The following is a 23732-nucleotide window of genomic DNA, read 5'->3' as shown; positions in this document are numbered from 1 at the left end:
GCTTCCCTCGACTTCATCACACTGCTCAGGGTCTCAGCAGGAGGACTCTCTAGAGGATGAAGCGGAGGTGGCAGATCAGGATTCTGATCCTGAAGCCGCTCTCAACCTAGATACACCTGAGGGAGACGCCATAGTGAACGACCTTATAGCGTCCATCAATCAGGTGTTGGAGCTTTCTCCCCCAGCGCCTCCAATTGAGGAGTCAGCTTCTCAGCAGGAGAAATTCCGTTTTAGGTTTCCTAAGCGTACAATGAGTACGTTTCTGGATCACTCCGACTTCAGAGAGGCAGTCCAGAAACACCGAGCTTGTCCAGATAAACGCTTTTCTAAGCGCCTTAAGGACACACGTTATCCCTTCCCCCCCCTGACGTTGTCAAGGGTTGGGCTCAATGTCCCAAGGTGGATCCTCCAATCTCCAGACTGGCGGCTAGATCCATAGTTGCAGTGGAAGATGGGGCTTCACTCAAAGATGCCACTGACAGACAGATGGAGCTCTGGTTGAAATCCATCTATGAGGCTATCGGCGCGTCCTTTGCTCCGGCATTCGCAGCCGTATGGGCCCTCCAAGCTATCTCAGCTTGTCATTCGCAGATTAATGCAGTCACATGTGCCTCTGCTCCGCAGGTGGTGTCATTAACCACTCAGGCGTCGGCGTTTGCGTCCTACGCCATTAATGCTGTCCTGGACTCTACGAGCCGTACGGCGGTAGCATCCGCCAATTCGGTGGCAGTCCGCAGGGCCATGTGGCTACGTGAATGGAAGGCAGACTCTGCTTCCAAAAAGTTCTTAACCGGTTTGCCATTGTCTGGCGACCGCTTGTTTGGTGAGCGATTGGATGAAATCATTAAACAATCCAAGGGAAAGGACTCATCCTTACCCCAGCCCAAACCGAAGAGACCTCAACAACGGAAGGTACAATCGAGATTTCGGTCCTTTCGGCCCGCGGGCAGGTCTCAATTCTCATCGTCCAACAGGCCACAGAAGAGTCAGACGAACTCCGATTCATGGCGGTCTAAGTCACATCCTAAAAAGACCGCCGGAGGAACCGCTTCTAAAGCGGCCTCCTCATGACTTTCGGCCTCTTCACACCGCATCCTCGGTCGGTGGCAGGCTCTCCCGCTTTTGCGACGCCTGGCTGCCACAGGTACAAGACCGTTGAGTGAGAGACATTCTGTCTCACGGTTACAGGATAGAGTTCAGCTCTCATCCTCCGACTCGTTTTTTCAGAACATCTCCGCCCCCCGAGCGAGCCGATGCTCTTCTTCAGGCGGTGTGCACTCTGAAGGCAGAAGGAGTGGTGATCCCGGTTCCTCTTCAGCAACAGGGTCACGGTTTTTACTCCAACTTGTTTGTGGTGCCAAAAAAGGACGGATCTTTCCGTCCTGTTCTGGACCTAAAACTGCTCAACAAACACGTGAAAACCAGGCGGTTCCGGATGGAATCGCTCCGCTCCGTCATCGCCTCAATGTCCCAAGGAGACTTCCTAGCATCAATCGACATCAAGGATGCTTATCTCCACGTACCGATTGCACCAGAGCATCAGTGCTTCCTGCGTTTCGCCATAGGGAACGAACACCTTCAGTTCGTGGCACTGCCTTTCGGCCTGGCGACAGCACCACGGGTCTTCACCAAGGTCATGGCTACAGTGGTAGCAGTCCTACACTCTCAGGGACACTCGGTGATCCCGTACTTAGACGATCTGCTTGTCAAGGCACCCTCTCGAGTGGCATGCCAACGCAGCCTGAACATTGCTCTGGAGACTCTCCAGAGATTCGGGTGGATCATCAATTTCCCAAAGTCAAATCTGACACCGGCCCAATCACTGACATATCTCGGCATGGAGTTTCATACTCTTCCAGCGATAGTGAAGCTTCCGCTGGACAAACAGCGTTCACTACAGACAGGGGTGCAATCTCTCCTTCAAGGCCAGTCACACCCCTTGAGGCGCCTCATGCACTTCCTAGGGAAGATGGTAGCAGCAATGGAGGCAGTTCCTTTTGCGCAGTTTCATCTGCGTCCACTTCAATGGGACATTCTCCGTAAGTGGGACAGGAAGTCGACGTCCCTCGACAGGAACGTCTCCCTTTCTCAGGCAGCCAAAGCCTCCCTTCGGTGGTGGCTTCTTCCCACTTCATTGTCGAAGGGGAAATCCTTCCTACCTCCATCCTGGGCGGTGGTCACGACGGACGCGAGTCTGTCAGGATGGGGAGCAGTCTTTCTCCACCACAGAGCTCAGGATACCTGGACTCAGCCAGAGTCCTCCCTGCAGATCAATGTTCTGGAGATAAGGGCAGTATATCTTGCCCTAAAGGCGTTCCAGCCGTGGCTGAAGGGCAAACAGATCCGAATTCAGTCGGACAACTCCACAGCGGTGGCATACATCAACCACCAAGGCGGAACGCAGTCGGCAAGCCTTCCAGGAGGTCCGGCGGATTCTGCTGTGGGTGGAAGCCACAGCATCCACCATATCCGCAGTTCACATCCCGGGCGTAGAAAACTGGGAAGCAGACTTTCTCAGTCGCCAGGGCATGGACGCAGGGGAATGGTCCCTTCACCCGGACGTGTTTCAAGAGATCTGTTGCCGCTGGGGGATGCCGGACGTCGACCTAATGGCATCTCGGCACAACAACAAGGTCCCGGCATTCATGGCACGGTCTCAAGATCACAGAGCTCTGGCGGCAGACGCATTAGTTCAGGACTGGTCGCAGTTTCAACTGCCTTATGTGTTTCCTCCTCTGGCACTGTTGCCCAGAGTGTTACGCAAGATCAGGTCCGACTGCCGCCGCGCCATCCTCGTCGCTCCAGACTGGCCGAGGAGGTCGTGGTACCCGGATCTGTGGCATCTCACGGTGGGTCAACCGTGGGCACTACCAGACCGACCAGACTTGCTGTCTCAAGGGCCGTTTTTCCATCTGAATTCTGCGGCCCTCAACCTGACTGTGTGGCCATTGAGTCCTGGATCCTAGCGTCTTCAGGGTTGTCTCAAGAGGTCATTGCCACTATGAGACAGGCCAGGAAACCAACGTCCACCAAGATCTACCACAGGACGTGGAGAATATTCTTATCCTGGTGCTCTGATCAGGGTTTTACTCCCTGGCCATTTGCCTTACCTACTTTTCTTTCCTTCAATCCGGATTGGAAAAAGGGTTGTCTCTCGGCTCCCTTAAGGGACAAGTCTCAGCGCTCTCTGTGTTTTTTCAGAAGCGCCTGGCCAGACTTCCAAAGGTACGCACGTTCCTGCAGGGGGTTTGTCACATAGTCCCTCCTTACAAGCGTCCGTTAGAGCCCTGGGATCTGAACAGGGTTCTGATGGCTCTTCAGAAACCACCCTTCGAGCCAATGAAGGATATTTCTCTTTCACGCCTTTCGCAGAAAGTGGTCTTCCTAGTAGCAGTCACATCACTTCGGAGAGTGTCTGAGCTAGCAGCGCTGTCATGCAAAGCTCCTTTCCTGGTGTTTCACCAGGACAAGGTGGTTCTGCGGCCCGTTCCGGAATTTCTCCCTAAGGTGGTATCACCCTTTCATCTCAATCAGGATATCTCCTTACCTTCTCTTTGTCCACATCCAGTTCACCAATGTGAAAAGGATTTGCACTTGTTGGATCTGGTGAGAGCACTCAGATTCTACATTTCTCGTACGGCGCCCCTGCGCCGCTCGGATGCACTCTTTGTCCTTGTCGCTGGCCAGCGTAAGGGGTCACAGGCTTCCAAATCAACCCTGGCTCGGTGGATCAAGGAACCAATTCTCGAAGCCTACCGTTCTTCTGGGCTTCCGGTTCCATCAGGGCTGAAGGCCCATTCTACCAGAGCCGTGGGTGCGTCCTGGGCTTTCCGGCACCAGGCTACGGCTCAGCAGGTGTGTCAGGCGGCTACCTGGTCGAGTCTGCACACTTTCACGAAACACTATCAGGTGCATGCCTATGCTTCGGCAGATGCCAGCCTAGGTAGGCGAGTCCTTCAGGCGGCGGTTGCCCACCTGTAGGAAGGGGCCGTTTTACGGCTTTATTACGAGATATTATTTTACCCACCCAGGGACTGCTTTTGGACGTCCCAATTGTCTGGGTCTCCCAATGGAGCGACAAAGAAGAAGGGAATTTTGTTTACTTACCGTAAATTCCTTTTCTTCTAGCTCCAATTGGGAGACCCAGCACCCGCCCCTGTTCCCTTCGGGCTGTTGTTCTTTGTGTACACATGTTGTTCATGTTGAATGGTTTTCAGTTTTCCGAACTTCCTTCGGATTGAAATTACTTTAGACCAATTTATAAGTTTCCTCCTTCCTGCTTTTGCACCAAAACTGAGGAGCCCGTGATGCACGGGAGGGTGTATAGGCAGAGGGGAGGGGCTTTACACTTTTAAGTGTAATACTTTGTGTGGCCTCCGGAGGCAGAAGCTATACACCCAATTGTCTGGGTCTCCCAATTGGAGCTAGAAGAAAAGGAATTTACGGTAAGTAAACAAAATTCCCTTCTTTCCAGTACATTTATATGGTAAAACTAATGGTTTCATTTAAAACAACTCATCCAGCAAAAAACAATCCCTCACATGGCTAAAATGATGGAAAAATAAAAAAGGTTATTGCTCTTGGAAGAAAGGAAAGAATAAAACAAAAAAAGACCAAAAATATTGTACTATTGAGGTTTTTAATATCCTACATAGTTTGGTGTCGTCATCACAGACTGACACTGTACTCTCAATCCCATCCACAAGGTCATTAATAAAGAGATTAAAAAGAATAGATCCCTTTGATAATAGCTTAGAAAAGCCATCAACTACTTTGGAAAGCCAGCAGCGCCTATAAAGTTTAATCGCTGGAGGGTTCTTCCTCTGTCAAACTGTTTATATGCTGCGGACATTATCACCTGTAGCATCTAAGGGGGTTCAGTGGGCCGGATTAGAGAGAACTCTGATCCTGGCCTTTCTAGGGGAATTTTAGTTGTCGCTCAAAGCCGGCACCTTCTGCTGATATCAGAAACTTTGCCGCTACTGAACGTATAATAATAATTAACACTTAAGTTACTGCGTCCAAATCTTGGAGGCGGTTAACGCAGATATCATTGCTCCTCCTACTTATTTCTGGTTCATTAGGTTTTGTTTATGTGCAACTTTTACCCCCAATTCCTTGTAGTTTATGTACAAATTTTGCACTGTTTATATACTGGGATCTAGATGAGCAGTCCTGCAATATAAAGCATGGTGAAGTAAAAAAAAAAAAAAAGTGTATTTTGAATTGTGAATTCTGAGCTGTGAATGATCAGCTTTTTCTCTTAAAAGGGCGGTGAGCAGACGATAATTATCTTTTTCATCTGTATCCAGGACTATTAAAACCTACTGGGTGACGAAGGGTAAAGGCTTCAGCACGAGTATTACAAAACAGGAGACGGACCTGACTCCAGAAATGATCGCCAGGTCAGTGTCGCGCTGCTGCAATGCATCATGGTCTGTGGATAGACGTCTGCAGCTGCATCTCCCCCCTCCCCCTCTCGCCTTCCTCATTGTTTCCTGTTTGCAGTGGTTCTTGGAAAGAAAAGAAATTTAAGGCCTATAACTTCAACGCCTTGGGAGTGATGCCAGAATGTGGGCACCTGCACCCGCTGATGAAGGTCCGCACGCAGTTCAGACAGATCTTCTTAGAGATGGGGTAAGTGGCCTCCTGGAGCCTCCGTCACCGCCGCTCTGTGTGTCCGGAGACTCCATTATACTTTTTGTTTTACCAGATTTACAGAGATGCCGACAAATAACTTCATAGAAAGCTCCTTCTGGAACTTCGACGCCTTGTTCCAGCCTCAGCAGCATCCGGCCCGAGACCAACACGACACCTTCTTCCTGCAGGGTCCGTACCAAAGTGCTGTAACCAATAACTATATATTCAGAGCTCCATCCCCCTCTGACGAGCGCCGCAGCTCTGCCTCATCCCCCCCCTCTGACGAGCGCCGCAGCTCTGCCTCATCCCCCCCCCTCTGACGAGCGCCGCAGCTCTGCCTCATCCCCCCCCCCTCTGACGAGCGCCGCAGCTCTGCCTCATCCCCCCGTCTGACGAGCGCCGCAGCTCTGCCTCATCCCCCTCTCTGACGAGCGCCGCAGCTCTGCCTCATCCCCCCGTCTGACGAGCGCCGCAGCTCTGCCTCATCCCCCTCTCTGACGAGCGCCGCAGCTCTGCCTCATCCCCCTCTCTGACGAGTGCCGCAGCTCTGCCTCATCCCCCTCTCTGACGAGCGCCGCAGCTCTGCCTCATCCCCCCGTCTGACGAGCGCCGCAGCTCTGCCTCATCCCCCTCTTTGACGAGTGCCGCAGCTCTGCCTCATCCCCCTCTCTGACGAGCGCCGCAGCTCTGCCTCATCCCCCTCTCTGACGAGCGCCGCAGCTCTGCCTCATCCCCCTCTCTGACGAGCGCCGCAGCTCTGCCTCATCCCCCTCTCTGACGAGCGCCGCAGCTCTGCCTCATCCCCCTCTCTGACGAGCGCCGCAGCTCTGCCTCATCCCCCTCTCTGACGAGCGCCGCAGCTCTGCCTCATCCCCCTCTCTGACGAGCGCCGCAGCTCTGCCTCATCCCCCTCTCTGACGAGCGCCGCAGCTCTGCCTCATCCCCCTCTCTGACGAGCGCCGCAGCTCTGCCTCATCCCCCTCTCTGACGAGCGCCGCAGCTCTGCCTCATCCCCCTCTCTGACGAGCGCCGCAGCTCTGCCTCATCCCCCTCTCTGACGAGCGCCGCAGCTCTGCCTCATCCCCCTCTCTGACGAGCGCCGCAGCTCTGCCTCATCCCCCTCTCTGACGAGCGCCGCAGCTCTGCCTCATCCCCCTCTCTGACGAGCGCCGCAGCTCTGCCTCATCCCCCTCCCTGACGAGCGCCGCAGCTCTGCCTCATCCCCCTCCCTGACGAGCGCCGCTACTCTGCCTCATCACTCCAGGCTCCGGTTGAGGCTGAGCGCCACAGCCACACAACCCCTTAGACTATTCCCCATCAGTATTGTTTTTCTAGAAAGATTTTATCGTTTTGTTTCCTTCAGATCCAGCGATGGCGTCAGAATTTCCAATGGATTATCTAGAGCGAGTGAAGAAAGTTCATTCTGAGGGAGGATATGGATCACAAGGGTGAGAGATCGCGGTGTTTTTTTCTGTCATTTTGATGTAGGAGCAAACAGCATATCATACAGCTCCTCCCTCTGTCACTTTATTATAGGAGCTGACTACATATCACATAGCTCCTCCCTCCTGACTATCACCCTGTGATGGGAGGGGCAGACTTTGTATGATGTGCACATGTAACGAATTTTCCCTTTACAGGTATAAATATGATTGGAGCATAAATGAGGCCAAGAAGAATCTCCTACGGACGCACACCACGGCGGTCAGTGCTCGGATGCTCTACAAAATTGCTCAGCAGGTGCGTGCAGCTGCAGTGTGTTGTGGGTGACTGGTGATCTGCGGTGTGGAGCTGCTTTACCTCCCGCTGGCAAAAGTCAGATGTGTGTATCGTTTATAATATCTGTTCTTCTTTCTCTAATGTAGAAGGAGTTCACACCAGTGAAATATTTCTCCATTGACAGAGTATTCAGGAACGAAACTCTGGATGCCACCCACCTAGCCGAATTTCACCAGATAGAAGGTGTAGTGGCTGATGTGGGACTCACCCTAGGAGACCTCATGGGTGTACTGAAGGAATTCTTCACCAAACTGGGTATGTAGAAAACTACAATCACAGCATATGTTTGTTTTGGGGTTTATCACACTACTATAATACTGCTCCTATGTACAAGAATATAACTACTATAATACTGCCCCCTATGTACAAGAATATAACTACTATAATACTGCTCCTATGTACAAGAATATAGCTACTATAATACTACCCCCTATGTACAGGAATATAACTACTATAATACTGCCCATATGTACAAGAATATACCTACTATAATACTGCTCCTATGTACAAGAATATACTATAATACTGCCCCCTATGTACAAGAATATAGCTACTATAATACTGTCCCCTATGTACAAGAATATAACTACTATAATACTGCTTCTATGTACAAAAATATAGCTACTATAATACTGCCCCTATGTACAAGAATATAACTACTATAATACTGCCCCTATGTACAAGAATATAACTACTATAATACTGCTTCTATGTACAAGAATATAGCTACTATAATACTGCCCCTATGTACAATAATATAACTACTATAATACTGCTTCTATGTACAAGAATATAACTACTATAATACTGCCCCCTATGTACAAGAATATAACTACTATAATACTGCCCCCTATGTACAAGAATATAACTACTATAATACTGCCCCCTATGTACAGGAATATAACTACTATAATACTGCCCCCTATGTACAGGAATATAACTACTATAATACTGCCCCCTATGTACAAGAATATAACTACTATAATACTGCCCCTATGTACAGGAATATAACTACTATAATACTGCCCCTATGTACAAGAATATAACTACTATAATACTGCTCCTATGTACAAGAATATAACTACTATAATACTGCCCCCTATGTACAAGAATATAACTACTATAATACTGCCCCTATGTACAAGAATATAACTACTATAATACTGCCCCTATGTACAAGAATATAACTACTATAATACTGCCCCTATGTACAAGAATATAACTACTATAATACTGCCCCTATGTACAAGAATATAACTACTATAATACTGCCCCTATGTACAAGAATATAACTACTATAATACTGCCCCTATGTACAAGAATATAACTACTATAATACTGCCTCCTATGTACAAGAATATAACTACTATAATACTGCCCCCTATGTACAAGAATATAACTACTATAATACTGCTTCTATGTACAAGAATATACCTACTATAATACTGCCCCTATGTACTAGAATATAACTACTATAATACTGCCCCTATGTACAAGAATATAACTACTATAATACTGTCCCTATGTACAAGAATATAACTACTATAATACTGCCCCCTATGTACAAGAATATAACTACTATAATACTGCCCCCTATGTACAAGAATATAACTACTATAATACTGCCCCTATGTACAAGAATATAACTACTATAATACTGTCCCTATGTACAAGAATATAACTACTATAATACTGCCCCTATGTACAAGAATATAACTACTATAATACTGCCCCTATGTACAAGAATATAACTACTATAATACTGCCCCTATGTACAAGAATATAACTACTATAATACTGCCCCTATGTACAAGAATATAACTACTATAATACTGCTCCTATGTACAAGAATATAACTACTATAATACTGCCCCTATGTACTGGATGTATTTTATATTTCCTGTAATCTGAGTTGTTTGTGGAGGTATTTTTGCATAATTTGATCTTTAGTCTTTCTCTTTGGCACTTATACACACCATTGCCATACAGTATTAGTGAAATCCTTTGAGTCTGGAGGGAAATTATTTATTCTCTCCTAGTATCCATGTTGGAGACTAATTGGTGTTTGTTTTTTTTTTTTTTTGTTTTTTTTGTTTTTGTCTTTTTAGGAATCACTAAATTGCGTTTCAAGCCTGCGTACAATCCTTACACAGAGCCGAGCATGGAGGTCTTCAGCTATCATGAAGGTCAGGATCCAGAAAATAACGTACAGACCTAACGGCGCTCTCCTCTGCCCGTTGCCTGAGCTCACGACACTCACTTCTGCCACTCCCCAATCTGATGCCGCTCCCTTACCTGGCGCCGCTCGCCTCTGCCGCTGCCTGACCTGGCGCCGCTCGCCTCTGCCGCTGCCTGACCTGGCGCCGCTCGCCTCTGCCGCTGCCTGACCTGGCGCCGCTCGCCTCTGCCGCTGCCTGACCTGGCGCCGCTCGCCTCTGCCGCTGCCTGACCTGGCGCCGCTCGCCTCTGCCGCTGCCTGACCTGGCGCCGCTCGCCTCTGCCGCTGCCTGACCTGGCGCCGCTCGCCTCTGCCGCTGCCTGACCTGGCGCCGCTCGCCTCTGCCGCTGCCTGACCTGGCGCCGCTCGCCTCTGCCGCTGCCTGACCTGGCGCCGCTCGCCTCTGCCGCTGCCTGACCTGGCGCCGCTCGCCTCTGCCGCTGCCTGACCTGGCGCCGCTCGCCTCTGCCGCTGCCTGACCTGGCGCCGCTCGCCTCTGCCGCTGCCTGACCTGGCGCCGCTCGCCTCTGCCGCTGCCTGACCTGGCGCCGCTCGCCTCTGCCGCTGCCTGACCTGGCGCCGCTCGCCTCTGCCGCTGCCTGACCTGGCGCCGCTCGCCTCTGCCGCTGCCTGACCTGGCGCCGCTCGCCTCTGCCGCTGCCTGACCTGGCGCCGCTCGCCTCTGCCGCTGCCTGACCTGGCGCCGCTCGCCTCTGCCGCTGCCTGACCTGGCGCCGCTCGCCTCTGCCGCTGCCTGACCTGGCGCCGCTCGCCTCTGCCGCTGCCTGACCTGGCGCCGCTCGCCTCTGCCGCTGCCTGACCTGGCGCCGCTCGCCTCTGCCGCTGCCTGACCTGGCGCCGCTCGCCTCTGCCGCTGCCTGACCTGGCGCCGCTCGCCTCTGCCGCTGCCTGACCTGGCGCCGCTCGCCTCTGCCGCTGCCTGACCTGGCGCCGCTCGCCTCTGCCGCTGCCTGACCTGGCGCCGCTCGCCTCTGCCGCTGCCTGACCTGGCGCCGCTCGCCTCTGCCGCTGCCTGACCTGGCGCCGCTCGCCTCTGCCGCTGCCTGACCTGGCGCCGCTCGCCTCTGCCGCTGCCTGACCTGGCGCCGCTCGCCTCTGCCGCTGCCTGACCTGGCGCCGCTCGCCTCTGCCGCTGCCTGACCTGGCGCCGCTCGCCTCTGCCGCTGCCTGACCTGGCGCCGCTCGCCTCTGCCGCTGCCTGACCTGGCGCCGCTCGCCTCTGCCGCTGCCTGACCTGGCGCCGCTCGCCTCTGCCGCTGCCTGACCTGGCGCCGCTCGCCTCTGCCGCTGCCTGACCTGGCGCCGCTCGCCTCTGCCGCTGCCTGACCTGGCGCCGCTCGCCTCTGCCGCTGCCTGACCTGGCGCCGCTCGCCTCTGCCGCTGCCTGACCTGGCGCCGCTCGCCTCTGCCGCTGCCTGACCTGGCGCCGCTCGCCTCTGCCGCTGCCTGACCTGGCGCCGCTCGCCTCTGCCGCTGCCTGACCTGGCGCCGCTCGCCTCTGCCGCTGCCTGACCTGGCGCCGCTCGCCTCTGCCGCTGCCTGACCTGGCGCCGCTCGCCTCTGCCGCTGCCTGACCTGGCGCCGCTCGCCTCTGCCGCTGCCTGACCTGGCGCCGCTCGCCTCTGCCGCTGCCTGACCTGGCGCCGCTCGCCTCTGCCGCTGCCTGACCTGGCGCCGCTCGCCTCTGCCGCTGCCTGACCTGGCGCCGCTCGCCTCTGCCGCTGCCTGACCTGGCGCCGCTCGCCTCTGCCGCTGCCTGACCTGGCGCCGCTCGCCTCTGCCGCTGCCTGACCTGGCGCCGCTCGCCTCTGCCGCTGCCTGACCTGGCGCCGCTCGCCTCTGCCGCTGCCTGACCTGGCGCCGCTCGCCTCTGCCGCTGCCTGACCTGGCGCCGCTCGCCTCTGCCGCTGCCTGACCTGGCGCCGCTCGCCTCTGCCGCTGCCTGACCTGGCGCCGCTCGCCTCTGCCGCTGCCTGACCTGGCGCCGCTCGCCTCTGCCGCTGCCTGACCTGGCGCCGCTCGCCTCTGCCGCTGCCTGACCTGGCGCCGCTCGCCTCTGCCGCTGCCTGACCTGGCGCCGCTCGCCTCTGCCGCTGCCTGACCTGGCGCCGCTCGCCTCTGCCGCTGCCTGACCTGGCGCCGCTCGCCTCTGCCGCTGCCTGACCTGGCGCCGCTCGCCTCTGCCGCTGCCTGACCTGGCGCCGCTCGCCTCTGCCGCTGCCTGACCTGGCGCCGCTCGCCTCTGCCGCTGCCTGACCTGGCGCCGCTCGCCTCTGCCGCTGCCTGACCTGGCGCCGCTCGCCTCTGCCGCTGCCTGACCTGGCGCCGCTCGCCTCTGCCGCTGCCTGACCTGGCGCCGCTCGCCTCTGCCGCTGCCTGACCTGGCGCCGCTCGCCTCTGCCGCTGCCTGACCTGGCGCCGCTCGCCTCTGCCGCTGCCTGACCTGGCGCCGCTCGCCTCTGCCGCTGCCTGACCTGGCGCCGATCGCCTCTGCCGCTGCCTGACCTGGCGCCGATCGCCTCTGCCGCTGCCTGACCTGGCGCCGATCGCCTCTGCCGCTGCCTGACCTGGCGCCGCTCGCCTCTGCCGCTGCCTGACCTGGCGCCGCTCGCCTCTGCCGCTGCCTGACCTGGCCCCGCTCGCCTCTGCCGCTGCCTGACCTGGCGCCGATCGCCTCCGCCGCTGCCTGACCTGGCGCCGCTCGCTTTTGGTACTTCTGGTTCACAATGTGACTCGCTTGACAATGCAGAACTTTGTAATGCACATTCCTGATGCTGCACAATTTCACAATACACTTCTATTAATAGTCTTTAGTAAGAGCTTCTGCAGCAGCTGAGCAGCATTGGATGGCTCCGTGTGTTCTCCATGTCCCTGGCTGCACATTACATGAAGCGCATCTGTATCTGACCCCGGGATTACAGCACACGTGTGGGATTGATTCCAGGCAATATGCTGCGCTCCTCATCTGTAATTGGGGGATTAGGCCCCGTTATATAATACACAGCTGCCCGCAGCAAATAACAGCGGCTCCGACCACAAGTCATTACAGGGCTTATACACTACATAATTACATCTGGCAGAGAGGAATTTGCAGAGATCCTCAGCCTTTCCCCAAATGTCCCTTTCCTGTATAGACATTTTTCAAGATCTCCGCTTGCTGTCAGGTCATCATTCTTTACATTCCGAGGAAGATATGCAGCGCAGGTCGTCATTACCTATTTCTGGGCACTGTCTTGTCACAAGCCCTGCAGGTGTGTGAGCACCACATGGGTATCATAGACTTAGTGTTTGCAATCCGCATTGCTGACTGTTTCCATTCACTAAAGGCAAGCAGAGGTCATGAAAATAGTCTCAGAACTGATGTTAGGTTAGGATCTTAAAGGAACAGGACAATTAGAAAACAAACCAACGAGAAGGTCGATTTGGAGAAAGTCTTATCAATTCATTAAACCAACAGTCTTGCCGAAAACAGGTATTTTTCATCTTTTTTTTTTTTTTAACTTTTGGCTGAAGGCAGTTTAGAGGATGTGGGTGTGGGCAAAGGAGCTGCTGGAGTCAGTTATCTTACTGCCAGAGGCAAGAGATCTGAGGTTTGTGATAAGGCATGGCCAATCTTATCATACGCCTCTAAAGGAAGGGATTTTGGAACTGTAGCGGAAAGTAGAAAATCAAATCCAATCTGCTGTGGATTTTACCTGTCCATATCTGCAGCTAAAATCCGCATTAGATTACAACAGCAGACTGGATTTGATTAACGAGACGGGACCAAATGACGAAACTTAGAAAATCGAATCCAATCTGCTGTGGATTTTAGCTGCAGATATGCACAGGTGAAATCCGCAGCAGATTACAACAGCAGACTGGACCAAATGGCAAAACTTAGAAAATCGTATCCAGTCTGCTGTTATAATCTGCTGTGGATTTTACCTGTCCATATCTTCTGATTGAAAATCGAATCCAGTCTGCTGTTCTAATCTGTGGTGGATTTTAGCTGCAGATATGGACAGGTAAAATCCGTAGCAGATTGGATTCTATATTCTATATTTTGCCATTTGGTCCGGTTTCGTTAATCAAATCCAGTCTGCTGTTGTAATGTGCTGCGGATTTTACCTGTCCATATCTGCAGCTAAAATCCGCCACAGATTAGAACAGCAGACTAAATTCGATTAACAAAACTGGAACAAATGGCAAAACGTAGAAAATGGAATCCAATCTGTTCTGGATTTTAGCTGCAGATACGCACAGGTAAAAACCGTAGCACATTACAACAGGAGACTGGATTCGATTAACGAAACTAGACCAAATGGCAAAACTTAGAATATCGACTCCAGTCTGCTGTTGTAATCTGCTGTGGATTTTACCTGTGCATATTTGCAGCTAAAATCCACAACAGGCTGGATTTGATTAATGAAACTGGACCAAATGGTGAAACTCAGAAAATCGAATCTTGTCTGCTGTTGTGATCTGCTGCAGATTTTAGTTGCAGATATGTAGAGGTAAAATCCGCAGCAGATTACAACAGCAGACTTGGATACAATTTTCTAAGTTTCGCCATTTGGTCCAGTTTCGTTAATCACATCCACTCTGCTGTTATCTGCTGCAGATTTTAGCTGTACATATCTGCAACTAAAATCCTCAGCAGATTACAACAGCAGACGAGATTTGATATTTTGAGTTTCGCCATTTGGTCCAGTTTCGGTAAAGAGGGTAAGATGAGTAGGGATTGTTGGTGATTTGTGTCCGTCCATTTTGCATCTTAATAGAAATTAGTTTTTTGGTTTTTTTTTGTTTTTGTTTTCTTCAGCGCTCTATTGGGAGACCCAGACGATTGGGGTATAGCTACTGCCTCCGGAGGCCACACAAAGCACTACACTAAAAAGTGCAAGGCCCCTCCCCTTCTGGCTATACCCCCCCGTGGTATCACGGGTTCTCCAGTTTTCAAGCTTTGTGCGAAGGAGGTCAGACATCCATGCATAGCTCCACAGATTTTAGTCAGCAGTAGCTGCTGACTATTTCGGATGGAAGAAAAGAGGGCCCATATAGGGCCCCCAGCATGCTCCCTTCTCACCCGTTGATGGTGTTGTAAGGTTGAGGTACCTATTGCTGGTACGGAGGCTGGAGCCCACATGCTGCTTTCCTTCCACATCCCCCTGGGGGGCTCTGAGGAAGTGGGATCCTGCCGGCCTCAAAGCTCTGACGCCGGGCTCCATCCACAGACCCATTTGAACCTGCTGGATACGGAGCTGGAGTACCGTTCAGGGACATGGCCCTGCACCATTACAGGTACTCTGTGTCCCCGTACACACAGGCACAGCACACTCCAGACTTGCTGGGTGTGCTAGTGCGCCGGGGACAGTAAAGGGTTACAGTCACTGCAGCTTTGCTGAGTGACTTTGTGTATTGGGAACTACCGCGCCGGACGCTCCGGGAGCGGCGGCGCGGCTGGGACTTGTAGTTCGCCGGGGACTGGGCGCCGACCGCGCTTTTACGGCGGCGGCGCTTATAAATCCAGTCCCCGGCTTCTGCGGCCTAGTGCCGCTTCGTTCCCGCCCCCTCCCTGTCACTCAGGGAAGGGGACAGACGCTGAGCAATCAGCAGCGCCGAGGGCTGGAGCCTTATTTACATGCTCCAGCCCTCTCACTGCACACTGTCGGACGCCGGATTCCCGCTCTGACTTGGGGCACGCCCACGGCCCGCCCCCTCCTCACACGAGCTGGGGAAGACGCCGGCAGCCATTACTGCAGTCCGAGCTCGGACTTTCGGCAACCAGGCAGGACGGTGGCGACCATACACCCGCTTATAGGCGGGCGGTAAGCGGCACACATAGTGCTGACCCCAATATATACTGCAGTGTGTACATGTGTATTTTAACTGCATAGGTCGCTATATGCCCGCTTGGAGAGCGACACATCAGCAGCAGGAAAGCAGCTGTGCTAAGGCACAGGCTTTCTAGGCTGCTTGTATTGCACGTACTGAAGTGTTCATTTGTGTTTATGCTTGTATGCTATACACTGCACTGTACAGTCGCTAGTCTTAGCTATATTCTCCTGGAATGGCTAGACTACAGCAGCAGAAAACCAAGGGTGCTGGGGCACAGGTTTTTTTTCTATGCTGCTTGTATTGCATGGGCTGCAGTGTGCATTTGTACTTGTGCTTGTATGCTATGCATCGCACTGTATGGTCACTCTTCTGGGCTATATTCCCCTAGATGACTAGTCTACAGCAGCAGAAGAGCAGAGGTGCCAGGGACAGGCTTCTATGCTGCTTGTATTGCTTGTGCTGCAGTGTTCATTTGTACTTTATGCTTGTATGCTATACATTGCACTGTACGGTCACCAATCTTGGCTATATACTTCTAGATGGCTAGTCGGCAGCGGCAAAAAAAAAAAAAAAAAAAAGCAACACAGATTTTCAGTGCTGTTTTTACTACATGGGATGCTGTTCATGACACCGTCCCATTGTGTGCATGCTCCCCTGTAGCACTTCGTCTGCCGGGGTCTCTAGCACTTCGTCTGCCGGGGTCTCTACTAGTCGTGGCCAAAGAAACCACCTGTCATCCCTGTCCAAGGACAGGGACGGAGTTGCAGTTTCGACAGATATATTGTCATAAGATAGAGACTTGCAGTCCAGACAGGCCATGGGCAATCGTCCTGACCAACCTCATTTGGAACGGGGGGGTCCCAGGAGGACTCTCTGTATGATAAGGCAGCTCTCCAGGACTTTGATCCTGACATCGCTATCAATCCGGATACACCGGATGGTAACGCCATACGGAATGATCCTATAGCGTCCATCAATGGAAGGTTGGATCTTTCTCCCTCAGCTCCCCCAGTGGAGGAGTCAGCTTCACAGCAGGAGAAGTCCCTTTTCAGTATCTCAAACGGATATTGAGTATTTTTCTGGCCACGCTGACTTCAGAGAAGCAGTCCAGAAACACCACGCTTACCAGATAAGCGTCTTCTCCAAACGTTTTTAAGATACACGTTATCCCTTTTCCCCTGACGTGGTCAAGCGCTGGACCCAGGGTCCAAAGGTGGATTCTCCAATCTCCAGGCTTGCGTCTAGAGCCATAGTTGCACTGGAGATGGGGCTTCACTTAAAGATGCCATTCACAGACAGATGGACTCTGGTTGAAATCTGTCTAGGAGGCTATCGGCGTGTCGGTTGCTCCGGCATTCACAGCCGTATAGGCAACCTAACCTTTTCAGCTGTTCTTGCGCAGCTGGCCTTGAGCACATGTACATCTGTACCGCAGAGGTGTCCGTAACTCCGCAATGTCTGCACTGCGACTTACCCTATTAATGCTGTCCTAAAAGTACAGTCGAGGTTTCGGTCCTTCCCAAGCTCGGGCAGGTCCCAATTGTCCTCGTGCAAAAGGGCTACAAAACCTCAGACGGGCTCAGATTCCGGCCGGGCTCAATCACGCCCAAGGAAGGCAGCCGGAGGAACCGCTACCAAGGCGGTCTCCTCATGACTCTCAGCTCTCTCTCTCTCTCCGCATCCGCGGTTGATGGCAGACTCCCCCGCCTTTGGCGACATTTAGCTGCCACAGGTCACAGACCGGTGGGTGACGGACATTGTGCTCACGTGCACAGGACAGTGTTCTGTTCTCGTCCTCCGACTCCATTCTTCAGAACGGCCCCACCTCCCCACCGAGCAGATGCCCTGCTGCAGGCGGTGGACGCTCTAAGAGCAGAAGGAGTGGTGATCCCTGTCCCCCCTCAGGAACGAGGGCGAGGGTTTGTACTCCAATCTCTTTGTGGCTCCAAAAAAGGACGGCTCCTTCCGTCCTGTTCTGGACCTAAAACTGCTCAATAAGCATGCGAACGCCAGGCGGTTCCGGATGGAATCCCTCCGATCCGTCATTACCTCAATGTCTCGAGGAGACTTCCTTGCCTCAACAGACATCAAAGATGCCTATCTCCACGTGCCAATTGCTACGGAGCACCAACGTTTTCTACGTTTTGTGATAGGAGACGACCATCTTCAGTTCGTAGCTCTGCCATTCGGTCTGGCGACAGCCCCACGGGTGTTCACCAAGGTCATGGCAGCAGTGGTAGCAGTCTTGCACTCTCAGGGACACCCGGTGATCCCTTACTTGGACGATCTACTCGTCAAAGCACCCTCCCTCGAGGCATGACAACGCAGCCTGAATGTTACGCTGGAGACTCTCCAGACTTTCGGGTGGATCATCAATTTGGCAAGGTCAAATCGGTCACCGACTCAATCACTAACGTATCTCGGCATGGAGTTCACACTCTATCAGCGATAGTGAAGCTTCCGCTGAACAAGCAGCGTTCACTGCAAACAGAGGTGCAGTCTCTCCTTCAAGGCCAGTCGCACCCCTTAAGGCGCCTCATGCACTTCCTAGGGAAGATGGTGGCAGCCATGGAGGCAGTTCCCTTTGCGCAGTTTCATCTGCGCCAACTGCAAGGGGACATTCTCCGCCAATGGGACGGGCAGTCAACCTCCCTGGACAGGAAAGTCTCCCTTTCCCAGACGGCCAAGGACTCTCTGCAATGGTGGCTTATTCCCACCTCATTGTCACAGTGAAGATCCTTCCTACCCCCATCCTGGGCAGTGGTCACGACAGATACGAGTCTGTCAGGGTGGGGAGCAGTTTGTCTCCGCCACAGGGCTCAGGGGACGTGGACTCAGCAGGAGTCCACCCTTCAGATCAATGTTCTGGAAATCGGGGCAGGGTATCTTACCCTACTAGCTTTCCAGCAGTGGCTAGAAAGAGAGCAGATCCGAATCCAGTCGGAGAACTCCACAACGGTGGCATACATCAACCACCAAGGAGGGACGCGCAGTCGGCAAGCCTTCCAGGAAGTCCGGCGAATCCTCATGTGGGTGGAGGACACAGCATCCACCATATCCGCAGTTCACATCCCGGGCTTAGAAAACTGGGAAGCAGACTTCCTCAGTCGCCAGGGTATGGACGCAGGGGAATGGTCCCTTCACCCGGACGTGTTTCAGGAAATCTGTCGCCGCTGGGGGGTGCCGGACGTCGACCTAATGGCGTCTCGGCACAACAACAAGGTCCCGGCATTTATGGCACGATCGCGCGATCACAGAGCTCTGGCGGCAGACGCCTTAGTGCAAGATTGGTCGCAGTTCCGGCTCACATATGTGTTTCCACCTCTGGCACTCTTGCCCAGAGTACTGCGCAAAAAATCAGATCCGATTGCAGCCGCGTCATACTCGTCGCCCCAGACTGGCCGAGGAGATCGTGGTACCCGGATCTGTGGCATCTCACGGTCGGCCGACCGTGGTCACTACCAGGCTGGCCAGACTTACTGTCCCAAGGGCCGTTTTTCCATCGGAATTCTGCGGCCCTGAACCTGACTGTGTGGCCATTGAGTCCTGGATCCTAGCGTCTTCAGGATTATCCCAAGGGGTCGTTGCCACCATGAAACAGGCTAGGAAGTCCACCTCTGCTAAGATCTACCACAGAACGTGGAAGATTTTCTTAACCTGGTGCTCGGCTCAGGGAGTGTCTCCCTGGCCATTTGCATTGCCTACTTTTCTTTCCTTCCTGCAATCGGGGTTAGAAAAGGGCTTGTCGCTCGGCTTCCTTAAGGGGGAAGTCTCGGCACTATCCGTGTTTTTTCAGAAGCGTCTAGCACGTCTTTCTAAGGTGCGCACGTTCCTACAGGGGGTCTGTCATATCGTACCCCCGTACAAGCGGCCGTTAGATCCATGGGATCTCAACAGGGTATTAGTTGCTCTCCAGAAGCCGCCTTTCGAGCCTCTGAAGGAAGTTTCCTTTCTCGCCTGTCACAGAAGGTGGCGTTTCTCGTTGCGATCACATCGCTTCGGCGAGTGTCTGAGCTGGCAGCTCTGTCATCCAAGGCTCCCTTCCTGGTGTTCCACCAGGACAAGGTAGTGCTGCGCCCCATTCCGGAGTTTCTCCCTAAGGTCGTATCCTCATTTCATCTTAATCAGGATATATCCTTGCCTTCCTTTTGTCCTCATCCGGTTCACCGGTATGAAAAGGACTTACGTTTGTTAGATCTGGTGAGAGCACTCAGACTCTACATTTCCCGCACGGCGCCCATGCGCCGTTCCGATGCACTTTTTGTCCTTGTCGCTGGTCCGCGCAAGGGGTTGCAGGCTTCTAAAGCCACCCTGGCTCGATGGATCAAAGAACCAATTCTAGAGGCCTACCGTTCTGCGGGGCTTCCGGTTCCTTCAGGGCTAAAAGCCCACTCAACCAGAGCCGTGGGTGCGTCCTGGGCATTACGACACCAGGCTTCGGCTCAACAAGTGTACCAGGCAGCTACCTGGTCCAGTCTGCACACTTTCACCAAGCATTATCAGGTGCATACCTATGCTTCGGCGGATGCCAGCTTAGGTAGAAGAGTCCTGCAGGCGGCAGTGACACCCCCGTAGGGGAGGGCTGTTTTGCAGCCCTAACATGAGGTATTTCTTTACCCACCCAGGGACAGCTTTTGGACGTCCCAATTGTCTGGGTCTCCCAATGGAGCGCTGAAGAAGAAGGGAATTTTGTTACTTACCGTAAATTCCTTTTCTTCTAGCTCTTATTGGGAGACCCAGCACCCGCCCTGTTGTCCTTCGGGATGTTTTTGTTGTTTGCGGGTACACATGTTGTTCATGTTGAACGGTTTTTCAGTTCTCCGATGTTACTCGGAGTTAATTTGTTTAAACCAGTTATTGGCCTTCCTCCTTCTTGCTTTGGCACTAAAACTGGAGAACCCGTGATACCACGGGGGGGGTATAGCCAGAAGGGGAGGGGCCTTGCACTTTTTAGTGTAGTGCTTTGTGTGGCCTCCGGAGGCAGTAGCTATACCCCAATCGTCTGGGTCTCCCAATAAGAGCTAGAAGAAAAGGAATTTACGGTAAGTAACAAAATTCCCTTCTTTTGCAGGTTTGAAGAAGTGGGTTGAAGTTGGGAACTCGGGAGTTTTCCGTCCAGAGATGCTCCTTCCTATGGGTCTACCTGAGGATGTGTCGGTCATCGCCTGGGGTCTGTCCCTGGAGAGGTGAGCAGGGGGTCACTACTGGCCGTATTATTGCCTGACCTGCCGGATGGATTACCCGCAGTCTGGTTGCCTCGTCAGTCTTTAGCCGTCACTAATCCCTTTTAGTGTAAATGTTTCCGGTCTTCCGCCATATGCTTCACCTCCGAATACGTAAACAAGTCTTTATCGTCATGTGTCCACGTCTGCAGGGGGGGGGAGGTAGATGTGGGCTGTGATGTCGCCATCCCCTTCTGTATAGTCGCAGGTGTAAAATAAACCAGTTTGCAAATGATTTCATCCCTTTTAACCAATTTGAATAATGTTTGTTTTTTTTTTTTGTTAGGCCGACGATGATCAAGTACGGCATTAATAACATCAGGGAGCTGGTGGGCCATAAGGTTAATCTGCAGATGGTGTACGACAGCCCTATATGTCGTCTGGACTCGTAATGAGAGTGCCGCCACCCCTATTTTTGCCCGTATGTGTTATAGAGGACCTGTGGGTATCTACTGGCTCTGTACCTGCAGTGAACTGTCCCATTTATTACTATCTCTGTGGGTGATGGGGATTCTTCTCATCTTCCCAGAACTTGTACATTTGTCCAGAATTTATCGTTTTTGTGGGTATCTTTTGATAAAAGATATAATGGGTTAAATTCCTATATATTATATTTCTCCATATTCAAGGAACACTCCAAGAAAACTGAGGTATTTCCCGGTGCAGGATCCTCGGGGGCGGTACTTGCACCAGTGTCACATAGAAGTGATCGACTGTGCGATCCGGTGCAGGCGCTGCCGACAGAGAGGGAGGAGTTGATACTGTGCGCACTCGCTGGGCTCATGCAGTGCATGTGCACTGCCGGGTATTCAAGTCAGGCAGCGCTTGCTCTGCGCAAGCAATAGCTGTCAATCAAGCTAACCTTGGTCACACCGATAGTGCACTGAGAATATGACGCACAGCTCAGTAATACATCTGCCCCACTGTTTTACTAGGAGTGTTCCTTTTTAAGAGCCGATTCTGAAAATGCGTTTTATAACTGGTTGGTTATATCGGACCCAGGGGTGCAGGATATATATTTATTGCCGTTTCTTAGGACCTCATCCTTTTTATTTTTATTTGGGCCGTGGGTCAGGGTTCAATGCAACTACAGAAGGGAATGTTACAGAGATGACGATGTGACCACAGATGGCGGATTATCAGCTTCTAATGGAAATAAATCACATTTATCACATTTACTGAATGGTTCTCTTTATTAATATTCATCACATTGTGCGGTTTATAACAAGACAGCTACGTGTACAGAAAATGGCGTCTGCCCCTCCCACTTCATTGTGACAAGGGGGAGGAGCTATAAAACATGTAGTCTGACTCTCCCACTACACTGACAGGAGGGAGGGGCTATGTGATATGGAGCCTGTCCCTCCCACTACAGGGTGACAGGAGGGAGGAGCTATGTGACAAGGTTTCTGTACCTCCCATTAGTGTCATGAGGGAGGAGCTATGGGACTTGGCATCTGTCGCTCCCACTAGTGTGACAGGAGGGAGGAGCTATGTGATATGGAGTCTACCCCTCCCACTACAGGGTGACAGGAGGGAGGAGCTATGTGATATGGAGTCTGCCCCTCCCACTACAGGGTGACAGGAGGGAGGAGCTACAGTCATGGCTGAAAGTGTTGGCACCAGTGAAATTGTTCAAGAACATGAAGTATTTCTCCCAGAATAATCATTGCAATTGCACATGTTTTGTTGTACACTTGTTAATTTTCTTTTATGTATTGGATTAACACAGAATAAAAGGCATATTGGACTTAATTTTACACAAAACCTCTAAAATGTGCCAGATACAATTGTTGGCACCTTTCCAAAATTGTGGATAAACAATTTGTTTCAAGCATGTGATGTTCATTCTAACTCTCCTGTGGCAAATAACAGGTGTGGGCAATATGGAAATCACACCTGAAACCAGATGAAAAGGGGAGAAGTTGACTCAATCTTTGCATTGTTTGTCTGTGTGGGCCACACTAAGCATGGAGAACAGAAAGAGAAGAGAACTGTCTGAGGACTTGAGAATTAAAATTGTTGAAAAGTATCAACAATCTCAAGGTTACAAGTCCATCTCCAGAGATCTTGATGTTCCTTTTCCACAGTGCGCAACATAATCAAGAAGTTTACTATCCATGGCACTGTAGCGAATGTTTGCAGGACATGGATGATAGAGAAAAATGGATAAAAGGTTGAATGCAGGATAGTCCGGATTTTGGATAAGCCCCAATCAAGATTCAAAAAAATGTAATCTGTCCTGTAGGCTCAGGGGGCATCAGTGTCAGTGCAAACTATCAGTCTACATCTAAATCAGAATGTAATGTTATGGAGGAGACCCAGTAGGACCCCACTGCAGACACAGAGACCTAAAAAACAAATCTAGACTGCAGTTTGCCAAAATGTACATGTGTAACCCAAATCCTTCTGAGAAGGCATCTTGTGTACCGATGAGAGCAAGATAGCGCTAAGGGTAAAAACACATCATTCTACTGTTTACTGAAAACTGAATGAGGCCTACAAAGAAACAAACACAGGACCTACAGTCACACATGGTGGAGGTCAGATGTTTTAGAGTTGTTTTGCTGCCGCTGATACTGGGTGCCTTGACTGTTCAAAACATCATGAAATCTGAAAATTACCAAAGAATTTTGGATGGCAATGTAGTGTCCAGTGTCGGAAAGCTGGGTGTGTGTCCTAGGTCAGGGGTCTTCTAGAAGGACAATGACTCCAAACACTTCAAGAAGCCCCAGAAATGGATGGAAACAAAGCGCTGGAGAGTTCTAAATTGGCAGCAATGAGTCCGGATCTAAATCTCATTGACTCATGTGGAGAGATCAGAAAATTTGCTGTTGGGAGGTGAGAAGACGCCTTCAAATATGAGAGACCTGGAGCAGATTATAAAGAAGAGTCCGAGATTCCAGGTGACAGGAGTAAGAAGCTGTGGACACTTATAGGAAGCAACTTATGGCAGTTATTTATTCCAATCAGTAAAGGGTGCAACCAAATAGTAAGCTGGGGGAACAACTTGTCCAGACCATTTTTTAAAT

The 23732-nt window shown here is 52.0% G+C and overlaps 1 protein-coding gene across 1 annotated transcript in view; it reads left to right on the top strand.

Moving 5' to 3' along the window:
• Positions 1 to 21868, top strand: part of FARSA (phenylalanyl-tRNA synthetase subunit alpha) — a 29624-nt gene extending 7756 nt beyond the window's left edge. The window contains exons 5-13 of the mRNA XM_075343121.1: positions 5313 to 5405; positions 5509 to 5637; positions 5714 to 5829; positions 7004 to 7088; positions 7281 to 7380; positions 7506 to 7674; positions 9528 to 9605; positions 20550 to 20664; positions 20987 to 21868. Coding sequence (XP_075199236.1) covers positions 5313 to 5405; positions 5509 to 5637; positions 5714 to 5829; positions 7004 to 7088; positions 7281 to 7380; positions 7506 to 7674; positions 9528 to 9605; positions 20550 to 20664; positions 20987 to 21092 — 991 coding nt within the window. The 3' untranslated portion in view covers positions 21093 to 21868. The remainder of the gene's footprint in view (positions 1 to 5312; positions 5406 to 5508; positions 5638 to 5713; positions 5830 to 7003; positions 7089 to 7280; positions 7381 to 7505; positions 7675 to 9527; positions 9606 to 20549; positions 20665 to 20986) is intronic.
• The last annotated feature ends 1864 nt before the right edge of the window (positions 21869 to 23732 follow it).

This window comes from Anomaloglossus baeobatrachus, chromosome 4 (genome assembly GCF_048569485.1).
Source record: "Anomaloglossus baeobatrachus isolate aAnoBae1 chromosome 4, aAnoBae1.hap1, whole genome shotgun sequence".
Taxonomy (NCBI): domain Eukaryota; kingdom Metazoa; phylum Chordata; class Amphibia; order Anura; family Aromobatidae; genus Anomaloglossus; species Anomaloglossus baeobatrachus.
This window is presented reverse-complemented; position numbering and strand designations above follow the sequence as displayed.